General features: G+C 50.7%; 1 protein-coding gene across 5 annotated transcripts in view; it reads left to right on the forward strand.

The window, feature by feature from the left end:
* Window positions 1-14,953, forward strand: part of LOC142257255 (uncharacterized) — a 141,342-nt gene extending 126,389 nt beyond the window's left edge. For 4 of the 5 annotated variants that reach the window (XM_075329411.1, XM_075329413.1, XM_075329412.1 and 1 more), the window contains 6 exons: window positions 5,628-5,870; window positions 8,399-8,485; window positions 9,951-10,097; window positions 10,244-10,423; window positions 12,456-12,568; window positions 14,177-14,953. In XM_075329411.1, the coding sequence (XP_075185526.1) occupies window positions 5,628-5,870; window positions 8,399-8,485; window positions 9,951-10,097; window positions 10,244-10,423; window positions 12,456-12,568; window positions 14,177-14,417 (1,011 nt within the window). In that variant the 3' untranslated portion in view covers window positions 14,418-14,953. The remainder of the gene's footprint in view (window positions 1-5,627; window positions 5,871-8,398; window positions 8,486-9,950; window positions 10,098-10,243; window positions 10,424-12,455; window positions 12,569-14,176) is intronic. The other variant, XM_075329415.1, reaches the window with a different exon arrangement.
* The last annotated feature ends 3,252 nt before the right edge of the window (window positions 14,954-18,205 follow it).

An 18,205-nucleotide genomic window follows, 5' to 3' on the forward strand; every position in this document is an offset into this window, starting at 1 on the left:
CGGCCCTGCTTTCGGAGGGCCTACCATCCAGGCTGCAGTTAATACTGGCCCCAGTAGTGACATTCTGCAGCGGCGGCTCCATCCATATAGCTTCAACACTGCAAGTGGCGTCACATATGAACATTAATCTAATCCCCTGTAAATATATCCCATTACAAAAAGGGCCCAGGGAACAGAACCGGACAATGGCCACCAAAGTGACATTCCCAAGATACAGACTGCCTGGAACCAAGTACCCCATATCCCTGGGCGTGACACATGCATTACCTGAACTAGAAGAAAGGGCCCCAAAACTTCATTCTGTACTTGTGCCAAATAATTTCTTTCTTAATCATTTAAATACACATACTGTATTATTCTAGCGCATGTGCACCATGAACAATAAGCCAAGGCACCAACACCTCATTATGTGCATGCGCCAAATGATCTCTTCCTTAGTCATTTAAATACACATACTGTATTGTTAAAGCGCAGGTACAATTGTGTCGCCCTGGGCAAGCCAGGGGACACAGGTCATAACACCACCACACCCCACACTCCAGGTAGGCACATCACAGCTAACCACAAATCCTTGTTGCCTTCCTCCAGAGGTTGATGATGCACACCAGGGGGTGGGCCAGGCGGTTGGCTCCGCCCACCAAGGAGCTCACAACACTGGAGGCAGGAAGAAACCAGGCAGATAGCCCAGGCAGGGCAAGAGTAAACAACAGAGAAGAGCTCAGGGAGAGCTTGAGAGAGGAGTCCAGGAGGAGGAAGTGGAGGAGTTAAGGAAAGAAAGTAGTAAAGGAGGAAAAGCAAGTAAAGTAACAGAAGAGAAAGACAGCCTGAAGGGTCCAGCTTTGTGAGGGCCAGAACAGCAAGGTCAGCAACGGCGGTGACTGTCTGGAGGGGGACCGTTTGGAAGTTCCTGGAAGGACCCCGTTGGCTGTGTGCCCGGTGGTCTGGAGCAGTGTTCCGAAGGACAGTCAGCACCAGGGCAGGGGCCTCTCGGACCCCGGCAAGGCTAGGAGTCGCCAGATTTGCCAAATCCGTCAGTGACGGGGACGCAGCTCCCCCAACAACCAAGTCCCGATTGACGGCAACAGCCCGACCATTACCGGGGAGACACCGCCACCGCCAGGGCACAAGTTTCCCCAGGGCCAGCGCCTGCGGGCAAAGTGTAGAGCTCCTCCGGCCCAGATTGCAGTCGGGGAGCGGGTAACCGGAGGGAATCCACCGCTACCATCAGACAACACAGGTGCAAGGAAGAGGGACATCACCGTCACCTACCGGGAGTGCAGGTGCAGCCGTCTGTGGGACCGTCCTACCAGCCGTTGGTTTACCGTACAGACTGTGTCCGTGTGTCAGGCTGAGTGAGTACCATAGTGCCGCAAGGCACAGCGCTGCCCCCGCGTCCCTGCGCCCTCCAGGCCCTACACTTCACATCTCATCACCGGGCCCCGGGATCACCAACCCCTACCCACGGAGGGGCAACACAACACCTGGCTGCTCCGCATCACCATTCCCGGGACCCCCACACTGAGCAGCGGTGGTGCAATCACCACAACCGTGGGTGGCGTCACGAACTATAACAATCCCCACACCCAACAAACACTCCCTTTCACTCACGGGCGAGGAGTGTCGCTCGAGACACCCCGGGATCCGGCCCACGGCTCGAGCCACCAGGAGCAACTGCCGGACCCGAGCAGAAGGGGTGAGCGCGGTGTGCTGACACCCTCCTCCCCGCCCGCGACAACTTGGCGTCACGAACAGGATCTTACCGCTCTGCCGTCAGGTAGAGGTGCGCCTTGTTACCGCCGGAGGCATCCGGCAGAAAAATTTCAGAAGCCGCCATCTTTGGCGCGAAAAGTTCCCGCTCGAGCATCTTCTCGAGCAGTAGAGGCGCGAAGGCCAAAACCCCGCCCCGAGAGAGGAGGGGCCGGAAAGAGCTAAGGGGGACGCGATGGCGGCCGGCCGCATGTAGCTGCGGCTATAAAAGCAGGGACGCCAGGACTCTGGAAACATCCCGTTCCTGGAAGCAAACGAACCAGCCGTCATGTGGATGCCGTCCCGCGACACCGTACCCCCCGCGCCTGGAACCGCGGCGTGGGTGGAGATCCGGACCGCGCAGCTCTACCAACGGCTGCACGTGAAGATGCAGCTCCTCATGGAGGAGTGGGAGGCCGACATGGCGGACGTTGTAGCCACCGTGCGGAGACGCGAGGAGGAAGCGGAGAAAGGGAGGGTGAGTGACCCACGTCCCGATGCCCTTGAGGGGCCGGTCATCGCGGCTGTGGGGCCCGGTCCAAGCCCTCTCCCTTCGCTGCCTCCCTCGCCACCCGTCCCGGAGGCCGTGACCCCGCCACTAGGCCTGCTACCACCGCAACCGGTAGCAGTACCCAGCGTCCCCGCCCAAGCGGGCCAACCTGTAGCCGGAGCCCGCAGCCAGTCAGCGGTGTTGCCGTGGAAGACTCCGAAGACCGAACCGGAGGCATCCCCTGAGAAACTCCCCGAGCCGGAGCCGAAGACCCGTTCCGAGCCGAAGGCCCGGCAGCGGAAAGCCCCTATGCCCATCCCCCACACCTCGGCTGAGGTAGCGCCGGGTTGCTGCTGCAAGGCAGCGCCCAAGGCCATGACACCGCGGGATACGCTGCCCACCTTCCTGACAGTGGGTAACGTGCTGGATGTCCCGCGGGGCTCAACCCGTGCGCCGGCGCTGGCAGCAGCGCCGTACTGGGATAGGGAGCCGGTACCGCTGGGCCTGGAGATCGCCGAGAGGGAAAGGAAGAAGGCTGAGCTGGTGGCCAGAGCGATCCGGGAGAAGGAGAATCTCCGGCAAGCGACATTCCGTGACCGGGGACCGCTGCACGAGGGACAGGTGAGGCGGTTCGATGTCCGCCGGGGCTACGGGTTCATCTACGAGCCAGGCCTGGAGGCCGAGGTGTTTGTAGCCCGGCGGGATGTGCATGCTCACCTGCCCGAGGAACATCCCGGCCGTAACCTGATGCCGGGGGATATTGTGCGCTATACCCGGCACTTTGGGGAGCGAGGGTGGTTTGCGCTGGACGTTAACCTCAGGAGGGGCCCGGAGGCCCGAGCGAGCGCAGACCTCTACCCCTTGCCAGCAGCCCCAGCGCTTGACAGACCGGAGTAGGGCAGCGGATGCCCGTTGCACCGTCCCCGTTGGGACCATCATTGAAGTGTTTGTTTGAAAAAGTTCTGCAAATGATAAGTGAAAATGATCCGAAGTTCACCTGATTCACCGTGTGATTAGCAACCGGCAGGAGCCGGCACCGTTGTCCCCGTGGGGACCGTTTAAGTTTTGCATGGGAACTATCCATGGACAAGCCCGTGAACTTGCAGGGCACCACAAACGTTAAGTGGCTTGTAAATATGTTGGGTACCGTTACCGTTTCCGCAATACCGTCTCCGGAGAGGCAGGTTGGAGGGAGGGCCCTGAGCAGAGCAGGCCAGGGCCCAGCCACCAAAAGAACCGGTGGCCACCCTCTGGAGGGGAAGGACAGATCCCGCTCGGGTGACTTGTGCTGGACTGTGGGTCAAGGGGTGCTGCCTGGGTTTTAGGGGCAGCATCAGGGCCAGGTTGCTTGGGTGGGAGAGAGCGGAAACCGTGACCGTACACCGTTGCAACGTTTAAGTAAATGTGCCTCCCGTCTTGGGAAGAGTTTTTGATTAAAAATGTTATTTATGTTTTGCTTAACCCTGTTATCCCCTTTTTACAGAAAAATAAAACCGGTGTAGGATGGCAGCCCGCGGACGGTCTGCATTTTGCTAAGGGGGAATGTGTCGCCCTGGGCAAGCCAGGGGACACAGGTCACAACACCACCACACCCCACACTCCAGGTAGGCACATCACAGCTAACCACAAATCCTTGTTGCCTTCCTCCAGAGGTTGATGATGCACACCAGGGGGTGGGCCAGGCGGTTGGCTCCGCCCACCAAGGAGCTCACAACACTGGAGGCAGGAAGAAACCAGGCAGATAGCCCAGGCAGGGCAAGAGTAAACAACAGAGAAGAGCTCAGGGAGAGCTTGAGAGAGGAGTCCAGGAGGAGGAAGTGGAGGAGTTAAGGAAAGAAAGTAGTAAAGGAGGAAAAGCAAGTAAAGTAACAGAAGAGAAAGACAGCCTGAAGGGTCCAGCTTTGTGAGGGCCAGAACAGCAAGGTCAGCAACGGCGATGACTGTCTGGAGGGGGACCGTTTGGAAGTTCCTGGAAGGACCCCGTTGGCTGTGTGCCCGGTGGTCTGGAGCAGTGTTCCGAAGGACAGTCAGCACCAGGGCAGGGGCCTCTCGGACCCCGGCAAGGCTAGGAGTCGCCAGATTTGCCAAATCCGTCAGTGACGGGGACGCAGCTCCCCCAACAACCAAGTCCCGATTGACGGCAACAGCCCGACCATTACCGGGGAGACACCGCCACCGCCAGGGCACAAGTTTCCCCAGGGCCAGCGCCTGCGGGCAAAGTGTAGAGCTCCTCCGGCCCAGATTGCAGTCGGGGAGCGGGTAACCGGAGGGAATCCACCGCTACCATCAGACAACACAGGTGCAAGGAAGAGGGACATCACCGTCACCTACCGGGAGTGCAGGTGCAGCCGTCTGTGGGACCGTCCTACCAGCCGTTGGTTTACCGTACAGACTGTGTCCGTGTGTCAGGCTGAGTGAGTACCATAGTGCCGCAAGGCACAGCGCTGCCCCCGCGTCCCTGCGCCCTCCAGGCCCTACACTTCACATCTCATCACCGGGCCCCGGGATCACCAACCCCTACCCACGGAGGGGCAACACAACACCTGGCTGCTCCGCATCACCATCCCCGGGACCCCCACACTGAGTAGCGGTGGTGCAATCACCACAACCGTGGGTGGCGTCACGAACTATAACAATCCCCACACCCAACAAACACCCCCTTTCACTCACGGGCGAGGAGTGTCGCTCGAGACACCCCGGGATCCGGCCCACGGCTCGAGCCACCAGGAGCAACTGCCGGACCCGAGCAGAAGGGGTGAGCGCGGTGTGCTGACACCCTCCTCCCCGCCCGCGACACAATGTTAACATGAAGAAAGGGCCCCAACACCCCATTATTATGTGCATGCACCAAATTATATCGTCCGTAATCATTAACATACACATACTATATATTACAGTGCATGCGCAACATGAACAAGAAGCCAAAGTCCCAACACCTCTTTATTCTGTGCATGTGCCAAATGAGATCGTCCTTAGTTATTAACATACACATACTGTATATTACAGCGCATGCGCAACATGAACAAGAAGCCAAGGTCCCAACATCTCATTATTCTGTGCATGTGCCAAATGAGATCGTCCTTAGCTATTAACATACACATACTGTATATTACAGCGCATGCGCAATATGAACAAGAAGCCAAGGCCCCAACACCTCATTATGCTGTGCATGCGCCAAATGTCAGTGAACTGTTCTCTTTTCCCCAATGATGTTCATAACATTTACATTAATTACCTTGCCTAGCTAAAGTTTAATATAATTTTATATTTGAAATGATTAAACTTATATCTATATATATAATTGCCTTATTCTGTCTGTCTGTCTGTCTATCTGTCTGTCTGTCTGTCTATCTGTCTTGCTCCAAAATTGTGTCCTTACGGTGACACAAAGCTGATTGGCCGCTGGGCTCGCCATGGCCCCGCCCCCCCGCCGGATTGGCCGCTCGCCCACGCTCCGCCCCCACACGGATTGGCCGGCCGCTCGCCCAGGCTCCGCCCCCCACACGGATTGGCCTCTCGCCCCGGCACCCTGCAGGCATTGGCAACTCGGCCACGCCCCGCCCACCTCACGCAATGCACGCTCGCTCTGGCCCCGCACGCATTCCCCGAACCGACACGGAGACACTACTCCCAGGTGAGTACTGTACCCCCGGGAGCCCACATCAGCGTACGCCGCCAACCCAGCCGACACATACCCTCGCATTGCTGGGGCTGGCCGGCGTATGCTGGTGTGGGCTCCCGTGCGAGCGGGGGACTAGATACGCTGGTAACCATGGTAGCATAGTTACCAGCGCATCAAGGTCCTGCAGCGGCGGAACATACACACACGCACACACATAACAACAGACACACACACACACACACACACATCAGATCACACTCACTCTCACACACACATCACACACACATCACATCGCATCCACATACTCACAACATCCTGGGATATCGCTTGCTTCTCGGCGGCGATACTGTGCTGTGAGCTTCCAGGACCTGCCGGAGGATCACATGGCCAGAAGCATGTGGTATCTCCGGATGTTGTGAGTGTGAGCGCGTATGTGTGATATCGTCAATGTGTGTGTGTGTGAGTGTATGCGATCGGGTGTGTGTGAGTGTATGCGATCGGGTGTGTGTGAGTGTATGCGATCGGGGGTGTGTGTGTGTGTGTATGCGATCGGGTGTGTGCGTGTATACGATCGGATCTGTGAGGGTCGGCAGAGGAGCACGGCGTGCTGGAGGAGGCTGGGAGGAGAGAGGCTGATCCTGGGGAAGGCTGGGAGGCTGAGAGAAGAGAGGCTGATGCTGGGGGAGGCTGAGGCTGGGGTAGGCTAGGCTGATCCTGGGGAAGGCTGGGAGGGGGAGGCTGGGAGGGGGGAGGCTGAGAGAAGAGAGGCTGGGAGAGGCTGATGCTGGGGTAGGCTAGGCTGATCCTGGGGAAGGCTGGGAGGGGGAGGCTGAGAGAAGAGAGGCTGGGGGAGGCTGATGCTGGGGGAGGCTGAGGCTGGGGTAGGCTAGGCTGATCCTGGGGAAGGCTGGGAGGGGGAGGCTGAGAGAAGAGAGGCTGGGGGAGGCTGAGGCTGGGGTAGGCTGGAAGGAGAGAGGCTGATGCTGGGGACAGAAAAGGCTGATGCTGGGAGGAGAGAGGCTGATGCTACGGGCAGGGAGGCTGATGCTGGTGCAGCATGGGGGATGGAGCACGATGGGGGGTGCGCAGCATGGGGGATGAAGCACGATGGGGGGTGCGCAGCATGGGGGATGGAGCACGATGGGGAGTGCGCAGCATGGGGGATGGAGCACATTTGGGAGTGCGCAGCATGGCGGATGGACCACGTTTGGGAGTGCGCAGCATGGCGGATGGACCACGTTTGGGAGTGCGCAGCATGGCGGATGGAGCACGTTTGGGAGTGCGCAGCATGGCGGAAGGAGCACATTTGGGAGTGCGCAGCATGGCGGATGGAGCACGTTTGGGAGTGCGCAGTATGGCGGATGGACCACGTTTGGGAGTGCGCAGCATGGCGGATGGAGCACGTTTGGGAGTGCGCAGCATGGCGGATGGAGCACATTTGGAAGTGCGCAGCATGGCGGATGGACCATGTTTGGAAGTGCACAGCATGGCGGATGGAGCACGTTTGGGAGTGTGCAGCATGGCGGATGGAGCACGTTTGGGAGTGCGCAGCATGGCGGATGGAGCACGATGGGGGGTGCGCAGCATGGCGGATGGAGCACGTTTGGGAGTGCGCAGCATGGCGGATGGAGCACGTTTGGGAGTGCGCAGCATGGCGGATGGAGCACGTTTGGGAGTGCGCAGCATGGCAGATGGAGCACGATGGGGGGTGCGCAGCATGGCGGATGGAGCACGTTTGGGAGTGCGCAGCATGGGAGATGGAGCACGATGGGGAATGCGCGGCATAGGGGATGGAGCACGATGGGGAGTGCGCAGCATGAGGGATGGAGCACGATGGGGGGTGCGTAGCATGGGGGATGGAGCACGATGGGAGGTGCACACCTCCCCCCAACACACACACACACGCGCACTGCACAACACACCACACACACACACTGGGAACCACAAACACCGCCCTACACAGACACCCCCACACACAGACAACGCCGCACACACATAACACCCAACACACAAACACCGCAGCATACATAAATATACGCACATACCGCGCAACACACATTGCACAAAACATACCTCCCCCTAAAACACACCACACACACACAAACCGCGCAACACACACACAACGCTCCACAAACAACGCAACACACGCAACACACATACAACACCGCTCTCACCCCCCCGCCACACCCAGACAACACCCAGAACATGTACAGCGCCCTACACAAACACTTGGTAACTACACACAACAACATCTATATATATATATAACAAAAATCATACATGAACTACACAATACGTAAATTCTAGAATACCCGATGCGTAGAATCGGGCCACCTTCTAGTAGTAAGATAAAGGTGAAGATTGCTAAAAGGGATAAAATTGCATAACAGGCGCTCTTCTTAAAAACAGAAGGCATTCTCACATATACTCATACTCTATGTGCACACATTTTGGGATACAGGTTGGAGACATACACATTTTTCCTATCCTAATGTTGTCTTTATTCCCTTTACCCTGTGACCATATTTTGTTTTTTTTAGACTGGTATTCTCCATTTGCACATCACATCTTGTATTCCAGCCAATAATTACACTGGCAATGCCTTTTCTCACTCTTTCTTTTACCAGGTAAGAAAGTTTGCATTTTTTGGTGTGATCAATCTCTTATTGGTTCAGAAGCAGGTGTTTTTGGATAAACCAATGAAAGTGGATCATGATTTTACAATACAAACTGCATACATTCTGAAAAAGATCTTAGACCTGATGAGGCTGGTGTGCTTACTTTCAATTTCCATGTCAAAATGGCTGCATAATCACTTATAAAAGTTTAGCATACTGTCAAGTTTAACAATCACCACCAACCGAGCTTGATTGAGTGCTCCTTAGCTTCCCTCACTCTGCTGAATCTCCACCCATATAACCTGATTGACACCCCCTCAGTTCCCTCCTCTCTTCTGAATCTCTACCCACCTAGAAAGATTGACAGCACCTCAGTGTCCCTCCTCTCTGCTGAATTTCCACCCATCTTTCCCAATTGCTGGCTCCTCAGTGTCCTTCCTCTCTGCTTAATTTCCACCCACCTAGAAAGATTGACAGCTCCTCAGTGTCCCTCCTCTCTGCTGAATTTCCACCCACCTTTCCTGATTGGCTACTCTTCAGTGTCCCTCCTCCCTGCTGAATTTCCACCCACCTTTCCTGATTGGCTGCTCCTGTGTCCCTCCTCCCTGCTGAATTTTGAGCCACCTTTACTGATTGGCTGCTCCTCAGTATCCTCACTCCCTGCTAAATTTCCACTCACCTCACTGATTGGCTGCTCCTTAGTGTCCCTCCTCTCTGCTGAATTTCCACCCACCTTTCCTGATTGGCTGCTCTCCAGTGTCCCTCCTCTCTGCTGAATTTCCACCCATCTTTCTGGACTGGCTGCTCTCCAGTGTCCCTCCTCTCTGCTGAATTTCCACCCATCTTTCTGGACTGGCTGCTCTCCAGTGTCCCTCCTCTCTGCTGAATTTCCACCCATCTTTCTGGACTGGCTGCTCTCCAGTGTCCCTCCTCTCTGCTGAATTTCCACCCATCTTTCTGGACTGGCTGCTCTTCAGTGTCCCTCCTCTCTGCTGAATTTCCACCCACCTTTCCTGATTGGCTGCTCCTCAGTGTCCCTCCTCCCTGCTGAATTTCCTCCCACCTAGCCTGATTATCATCTCCTCAATGTCTCTCCTCCCAGCTGCTGAATATCTACCCACCTAGGTTAATTTACAGCTCCATACTGCTGCTGAATCTCTGACCGCTTAGCCTGATTTACAGCTCCTCAGTGTCCCTCTTCCCTGCTGGAATCTCATTCGGCTCAGTACATACTACAGCTGTTAATCAAATTGCGTCAAACTTACTAACAGCTGCATTATAGATAACACAGATCCTGCCATTGCAGTGTCACATCAGCCAAGTATTACAGGCAGAACCCACTACTGATGGCTCGGGGACCTATAATTGTATTTCTACATAATAGTTGATAAATGGATGATCAGACATTGTCTAACCACCAGGACCCTTGTTGTGTGCTTGTGTGTATATATACTTATGTGCATTTTTTTTACAGGGTACTGAGAACAAACTCTTTGTACCCCGGGAGTACCTCCAGTCGGTCGGGAGTCTTCTTCTGCTGGTCGTTCACTGCTTTGCTCACTTTGTTGCCGGCGACTTTAATGATGACTCCGGCTCGTTGTTTCTGAGGACCTTTTATCAGGTATACGAAAAAGGAAAAACTATAGACGCAAGGGGCAAAGATTGAGGTCACTCTGAGACCCTGGAGCCTGAGGAGGGGATAAAGGTCCCTCTACATCATATAGAAGGCGTCCGTGTGACAGGCGTTTCATCTCTTCCATGTTGCAGGCGTTAAAGGTCTGTTTCACTGAAGGCTTCCTCCCCAGACTCCCGCGCCGGTCCTCACAATCCCAGTGTGACAATATACAATGTGACGGACCCCAATCAGAGATGATTAGCAAGAAAAAGACAGACCTGATGTCAACCGTAATATCACTGAGATCCGACATCTCCACGGATTATCATAAGGTATGTGAAAAATAGATGAAATGTGTATTGTCAATGTCGCCGTTTAAAAAAAGAAGTTGTCTAGCCCAAAAATATATAGAAATGAGCATTAAAAGGTAAGATATATAATATAGTAATATATCACAATATGACTGTAGGATAATGAAGGACAGGGGGCTCCTATATTATCCCTCACACTATGGGACCCTAGACTATCCCTGACCTCCAGATTACCTCTGATGGTGGAGATGCCAGAGACCCATGCCTTACTGTTCTCTTGACCAGATCTAATCTGGAAGGAAGGGACAGGAGTGAGATGGTAACACAGATAAAGACAGACAGGGAAAAAGCAAACCTTAATAATAGACAGTGTCTCAGGGGAAATCTTCAGAAAACCTTCTTTATTTCATCCCAACACAGACAGCAGCAATGCTTCACCCTACATTAGGGCTTTATCAAGCATGTCTGAAATGCTCCCACACCCGAGTATAAATACATCCTGTTCATAACAAATCAAGCAAAAAACATGTTTGCAGCAGGGGAAAAAAAGCAAAACGCAGACACACTGCAAACTCAAAAGAACAAACAATAAGAAACCAAGGAGAAAAGCAAGAGCAGGAAGGTAGCAACAACAGGACAAGTGTTAACACCAATAATAATCTTTATTTGTATATAGCGCTAACGTATTCCACAGCAATTTTCATACATCATGAATACTGTCCTTCCTGGGGTTCACAATCTAAATTCCATATCTGTGTCTTTTCGGAGTGTGGGAGGAAACCCACACAAACACGGGGAGAACATACAAACTCCTTGCTGTTGTCCTTGGTAGGATTTGAACTGAGGACCCCAGCGCAGCAAGATTGCAGTGCTAACCACTGAGCCAATGTGCCCCTCACAGCAATAAAATACAACAACCACCACACTTCACTAGACCAGTATAGATAAACGATAGCTGGCATAGAAGGAAGGATCTAGCCAGCATATATAGGAGAGCAGATGTTATTGGCTCCTCCACAGCATGTGATCAAAGGAGACTAACAAGCAGACTAGCAGAGATTAACTCTTGCTAGCCTGCCTATGAACTACCATTCTGCAGGTACGCTGATCACAGACATCAGAGAATTCAGCGGGCAGAGTGTCAGAATCTGTAGTCTCCACAAATCATGATGCTGCCATGACAGACGGCGACGTTTGTGACACAGGTGACCCTGATCCTCTGGTTTCTGATCCTTGACAGCTTCACTTCCATTCTTGACTATATTAGGTGTCGGTACCTGGCCTGCGCTCTGTGTGAAGGGGTACCGCTGATCCCGATTTTATATAAAACTGAGCCAGCCCCCTTCTCTGACTATGACAGATATTGGGGCTGGCTACGTTTTATATAAAAACATGGTCGGCTGTGCCCCTTCACACAGCTTCAGTCTCATACCAACACCGGAAACACTGTCATATGACGAGCACTGGATCGATGGAGAGTTGTTGGGACCCTGAGCTGGAGGGGCTACAAAGGGATCGGAGACCCGGATTAATTGAATATTAGAATGTAATGTATCTTACTTTTTAAAGCTCAACTTTGTATCTATTTCAAACTCAACACTTTACATTCTGTAGAGCTAGGGGATAGCTTACTGATTACTGGGACCCCCAACCATCCCCAAAAAGTGGCTCTGGAATGGAGCTGAGGCTGTGCATGCTCCAGTCATTGTCTATGCCCCAACTGGAAAGAGCCAAGCAGCAGTCCCATAGACAATGAATGGAGCGAAGGCCAAGTATATGCACAACTCCACACCATTTAAGATGGAGCCTTCGAAAGCTATACTCCAGAGCCCCAGTCACTAGGGGGTGCCTAGCAGTTGGACCACCAGCAATCAATAAGGTGTCCGCTATTGTATAGACTAACCCTGTGGTCTCCAACCCATGGCCATAGTCTTGGAATTATAATTTCGCAACCATTGTAGAGCCATAGTTTGGGGACATCTACACCCAGAAGTAATGTGCTAAAGAAAAAGTATTTATAATTTGGATCAATATTTCTTCTTTTTTATTGCAGCCTCTGAAAACATTTGAAGAAATCATTTCTGGGAATGAAGTTGATGCAATTCTCAAATCCAAGCTGGCCCCTTGGAAACTTCAATTCTTTGCAAGCTGTGAACCCCAAATCTGGTAATATATAATGTGGGGTCTACGTAAAATTCTGAAGACGAAATGACTGACAAATTCTCGTATCTAAGAGCATTTCCACCTATAACTATAGATCTTTAAAAGAATAAATAACAAAATAGTCTATGCGAGGCTTAGCATTCCCTCTCAAAAGGTTCCAAAATTTGGCAACATTTTTTTGCCCTTTTGTGTTGGCCTTGTCCTTTTACTAAGAAGGTGGCAAAAGTGACGTGGCCAACTGTATAAAATATAGCTGAACTTTACAGCAGAGGTCCTTTAGACCCAGACTACAATACCGATGAAAATTGCTGACATGTTCCTTTAACATGGCAAAAGTTTTTAAAAAAGTTTAGTTATTGTCATGGTTCTGATCCGCAGTGCTCTGCTCTCCTGCAGAGCCAATGCTCTGTTTTGTATTGTTCTCCGGTGGACGGGTTGTTTCCAGCCTCAGGTCCTGCACTGGTGTTGGGAGGGGCCTATTCACAGGCGCCTCATTCCGGGTGATTGCTCTGCTTCCTTAGGGAGCAATCTTGCCTGGACCACCATCGGTCGTAGTTGCTACTGTGCAATGAGTGTTTTGGTTCCAATGTGTGCTCTGTTCTGATCTGGTCTCCCTACCCCGGACCTCTGTTACACTTCTCCGCCCATGCCCCTGACTCTGTCGTTACACCCTGGCTTCTGACCCCCGGCTTGTACCCTGACCTCTGCTCCGCTTTCTCATTGTATACCTTACGTGACTTCTTGGCTGCAGACCTCCGGCTCATATCCTGACCTTGGCTCCGCTTTCTCCCTGTGTACCTTTCTGGCTTCTGACCTCCAGCTCATATCCTGACCTTTTATTATTATTATTATTATTTATTATTATAGCGCCATCAATTCCATGGCGCTTTACATGTGAAAGGGGTATACATAATAGGGACAAATACAATAGTCATAAACAGTACAAGACACAGACAGGTACAGAAGGATATAGGTCCCTGCCCGCGAGGGCTCACAGTCTACAAGGGATAGGTGAGGATACACTAGGTGAGGATAGAGCTGATTGTGCTGCGCTGATTGGCTCCGCTTTCTCCCTGTGTACCTTTCGTGACTTCCTGGCTTCTGACCTCCGGCTCATATCCTGACCTTGGCTCCGCTTTCTCCCTGTGTACCTTTCGTGACTTCCTGGCTTCTGACCTCCGACTCGCACCCTGACCTCGGCTCCGCTTTCTCCCTGTGTACCTTATGTGACTACCTGGCTTCTGTTCCCCAAATCGTACCCTGACCTTGGCTCCATTTTCTCCCTGTGTACTTTACGTGACTTCTTCGCTTCTGACCTCTGGCTCGTACCCTGACTTCAGCTCCGCTTCATCCCTGTGTTCCACACGTGACCTCCTGGCTCCTGACCTTCGGTTTGTTTGACTTTCCCACCACTAGTTGTATCTAGCGACACCTAGTGGTTGAACGTCACAATTATCCTTTACGAAAGCAAGTAGGGAAATATATTTGATATTTCTTTCATTCTTGTCCATTGTTTTACAGTCCATTCTCATCTATTTTCTCAATTGTACATTTACTATCTATAAATCCTTGTTCACTTTTAGTTGAGCACAATGCTCTTATGTTTTGCAGCGCTCCTGAGAAAGGAGAAGATAAGGAGTGGACCATGGCCGAACGTCTACAGGACGAGCTCGATGACCTCAATGCTGAGCTGGCCCTAGTATTAATGAAAGAGCTTGATCTGAGGAGAATTGTGATGGACGGAGATAAGCCGAGTTACCAGTTACAAATCATATTAGCTGAAAAGGACTGTTTGATAAAAAGGGTAGTGAAGGTGGAAGAGAAGGTCCGGATCTTGAGCAGTTTGGTGTAATTTACCTGCAGTATGCACTTACATTATATCTACTGGCTTGTTTTTGACTTGAGTGTCATATACTGATAACAACAAGCCTAACAGTATTGATTTTAATGATTTTAATGAGGCCCCTTTAAGGGGTTATTTGATGCCACCAATAACAAAAACTCTTAACAAGTAAATCCTACATGGACCATATATGCCAGGATAAGGATCATATATACCAGGATGGGGCCCAGAATGAGGACATACATAGGAGGATGGGGAACATATATTCCAGAGTGGGGACATATATGCCAGAATGGGCCCATGATGAGGAAAATATATACCAGGATGTGATCATACACTATATACCAGAATGGGTGGCATATATACCAGGATGGGGACATATATACCAGGATGGGGCCAGGATGAGCGATATTTTTACCACAATGGTGCCAGGATAAGGACATATATACCAGGATGGGCCCAGGGTGAGTGACATTTTTACCACAATGGTGCCAGGATGAAGGCATATATACCATGATGGGCTCAGAATGTGGGACATATATACTATGATGGGCTCAGGATGTGGAACATATATACCAGGATGGAATACATATAAACCAGGATGTGGGACATATGTCCCCGATCCTGGCACATATGTCCCACATCCTGGTATCTATGCATTCCATCCTGGTATATATGTCCCACATCCTGAGTCCATCATGGTATATATGTTCCACATTCTGGTATATATGCACTCCATCATGGTATATATGTCCTTATCCTGGCCCCATCATGGTAAAAATGTTACTCATCCTTGGCCCATCCTGGTAGATATGTCTCCCATCCTGGTAGATATGTCCCCTATCCTGGTAGATATTTCTCCCATCCTGGTAGATATGTCCCCGATCCTAGTAGATATGTCCACAATTCTGGTAGATATGTCCCCTGTCCTGGCATATATCTACCAGGATGGGGGACATTAGAAGGGGGGGGTTCAATTCGTATGTCTTTATAGAATTTAGAACAGTACAGGGTCCTTTACATCTAACCACTGTGCAGAGGTGGGGGGGACAAGGTCCAGATTCTGCACCGTGGACCTTCGCAGTCTAGTTACACCACAAGGTTGCCGGTTCGACCCCTGTATTGGCCATTTCTAGTTACACCACTGGTTGGACCCCTACTGATTTGATATTGATGACCTATCTTAAGGTCAGGTCATCAGTCTTGGAAGCCTGGAGAACCCCTTTAAGACTTACTTGTATTCTCCAGTCAGTTTATCTTTACAGGAGAAGCTCCTAATATACTTCCCTCTGTATATCATACAAGTCCACACTCGTTCTCCATCAGTAAAGTGTCTTTTGTCTTCAGTCAGGATAGTTGTCCCCGGGGTATTTATCTTGCTGTTGTAGTTAGAAGTCTTGGAACATCTCGTGGAGGAGACTTTACCACCTGTCCACAGCTCGGCACAGACACAATGCATGCGCCATGTATGGGGTCTTTGTGTTCTGCCCCCCCGGAGGCGTTTGTGGGTCCTCCTCGGTCTTCGGTGAGGGTTTTTCTTGCTGATCTTCCAGCTTTGTTCCTGTGACGGTGCCCGGGATGAGCAGCACTCGGAGCCAGCTTTCTCAGAAGATGCAGTTACACTCTTGGCCTTCTCTGTGACCTGAGAGGAGTAGACACATGTAGAGAATAATTATCTCCCGATCGGCCAGGAATAAGATCTGCTGCTCATATTATAGTAACACCTGCGAGGAAAATTAATTACAGGCATATGGTGATAATTACAGTGTTCACCTGCCAGTTGGAAGACATAGCTGGATTGCCACCCGGTGATATTGGCATCTCTCCGCTTCCTACATTATAATCATAAGTCATCAGTAAATGAGCTATTGTGTAAATATTTTTTAATATTTTTTTAATATTTTTTAAAGATTTTTTTGGGGGCGGGGAGATTTTTTTTTTATGCATAATGGAAAACTTCTGCAATCTTGCTGTTTTCACTTTGTCCATTGAGCCTCATAATAAGCTGATACTTCCAATTATCTCATTATCATCACAGACAGGATTACAATGGAAGGTAACATTTATATATAGATATCCCTGGATCCACCATTTACTATAAGTGAATAAGGATCATTTCTTCCAGGTAGCTACGGCCTGCAGATTAACCCTCTAATGCCCATATCTACAGGTTAATAGCATTTTTTTTTTTACATCAAAGGTTCTCTGTGACGCAACATCCTCCAGTAAAATGAATGGTAATTTCTAGGTTGCTCGAAATGTCCTCCATAATGATACTAAGTAATGTGCAAAGCTTGGTGGCAGATGTTGGAAAAATGATGCAAAGTAAGAATGGATTAAAAATGTTTTTTAAAGGGACAGAACAAAGCACAACATAGGATTATAGAGTAGTGATATGACCTAAGAACTTAAAAACATAGCTGTCGATAAAACAATATACGTTAAAGGGGTTGTTCACTACTAGGACAGCCCCTTCTTATTCCACATGTTTCCCCCAGATACAATAATAAAGTCTATACTCACCCCCCGTACCGTTGTCCCTCCAGCGGTGTCCGGGCTCGTGGTGCTGGAGCTCATGTGGCGTTGTGATGTCACTGAGCCCCGCATCCAATCAGCACTGACTTCTGTCTCTCCGCCTTCAGACCAAACTAGTTAATCAACAGGAAGTCAGCGTGGCGGCTGCACTCACTTCCTGTTGATTTGTTCGGTTGGTCCAAAGGTGGGGAGAAGGAAGCCGGTACTGATTGGACACGAGGATGAGTACGGGAGGTGAGTATAGGCTTTATTATATTACCTGGGGGAAACATGTGGAATGAGAAGGGGTTGTCCTAACCCCTTTAAATAGCCTCTAATAGTCATAAATAAAAAAGTATCCAAGGAATGTAAATGGGATTCCTTGAAATGGGCATCTATACAACCTATAATTCAACCAGGACCAATGTAAAAAAGGGAACATATCACCTGAATCATGCAGCCCAAACCTCAGGCAGTATATATCAGAGTCCAGCTGCACTATTGGAGCCTGGTATATAGTTCTCTGAAACACTTGGACGTTTCAGAAAGAGTATATGTTAAGGTTCCCATAGCGAGAGATCTGTCAATCACCTGGATCGGCGCTGGAAGGAGCCGGCCGACGGTGAAAACTGTCTACATTGGTCTCTGGCTATGTTCCCCGACTGTATCTCCACAGTATGGAGAGCATGAATTAGATGACGGGTTCCCTTTAAGTCATGGATGGAGAAATTTAGTAAAATATGTCCGACAGTATCCCCCATCCACTACCATGGAATCTAGTAACTAAATTAATGTAGCAACAGGGATAGAAGTAGCCTCATTAATGTATAAATTAATCAAGTAAGCTCAGCCCTGGACACAGGTAGGCCAATTATCGACCACATAGATATAGTCTCACTGTGTGACTCCTGACATACAGTACACAGCTCTGCTACATCACTGGGCTCTGTTTATAATATCACTGTGTGTCCCCTAACTAGCCAATTAGTGCATCCTGAGTTTTCTATGTTGCTGGGCTTTGCTATTTTGACTTTGTGTGCCTCATGACATACCCAGCTCTTACCACCTCTAGACTCTACTACCTTGTCACAGATTGCTCATGTTATATCACTGGACACTGCTATATGTCTTTGGACCTACTTAACTCTGCTTGATAACTACAGTAAGTCTTCTGATCTACTCAACAATGCTACATCACTGGGCTCTGCTACACCGCTTCAGTGAGCCTACAGATCTACTCTCCTTTGTCATTGCTGTTCTACTTCTCCAGTTGCCATCCAGTC

This window comes from Anomaloglossus baeobatrachus, chromosome 11 (genome assembly GCF_048569485.1).
Source record: "Anomaloglossus baeobatrachus isolate aAnoBae1 chromosome 11, aAnoBae1.hap1, whole genome shotgun sequence".
Lineage (NCBI taxonomy): Eukaryota > Metazoa > Chordata > Amphibia > Anura > Aromobatidae > Anomaloglossus > Anomaloglossus baeobatrachus.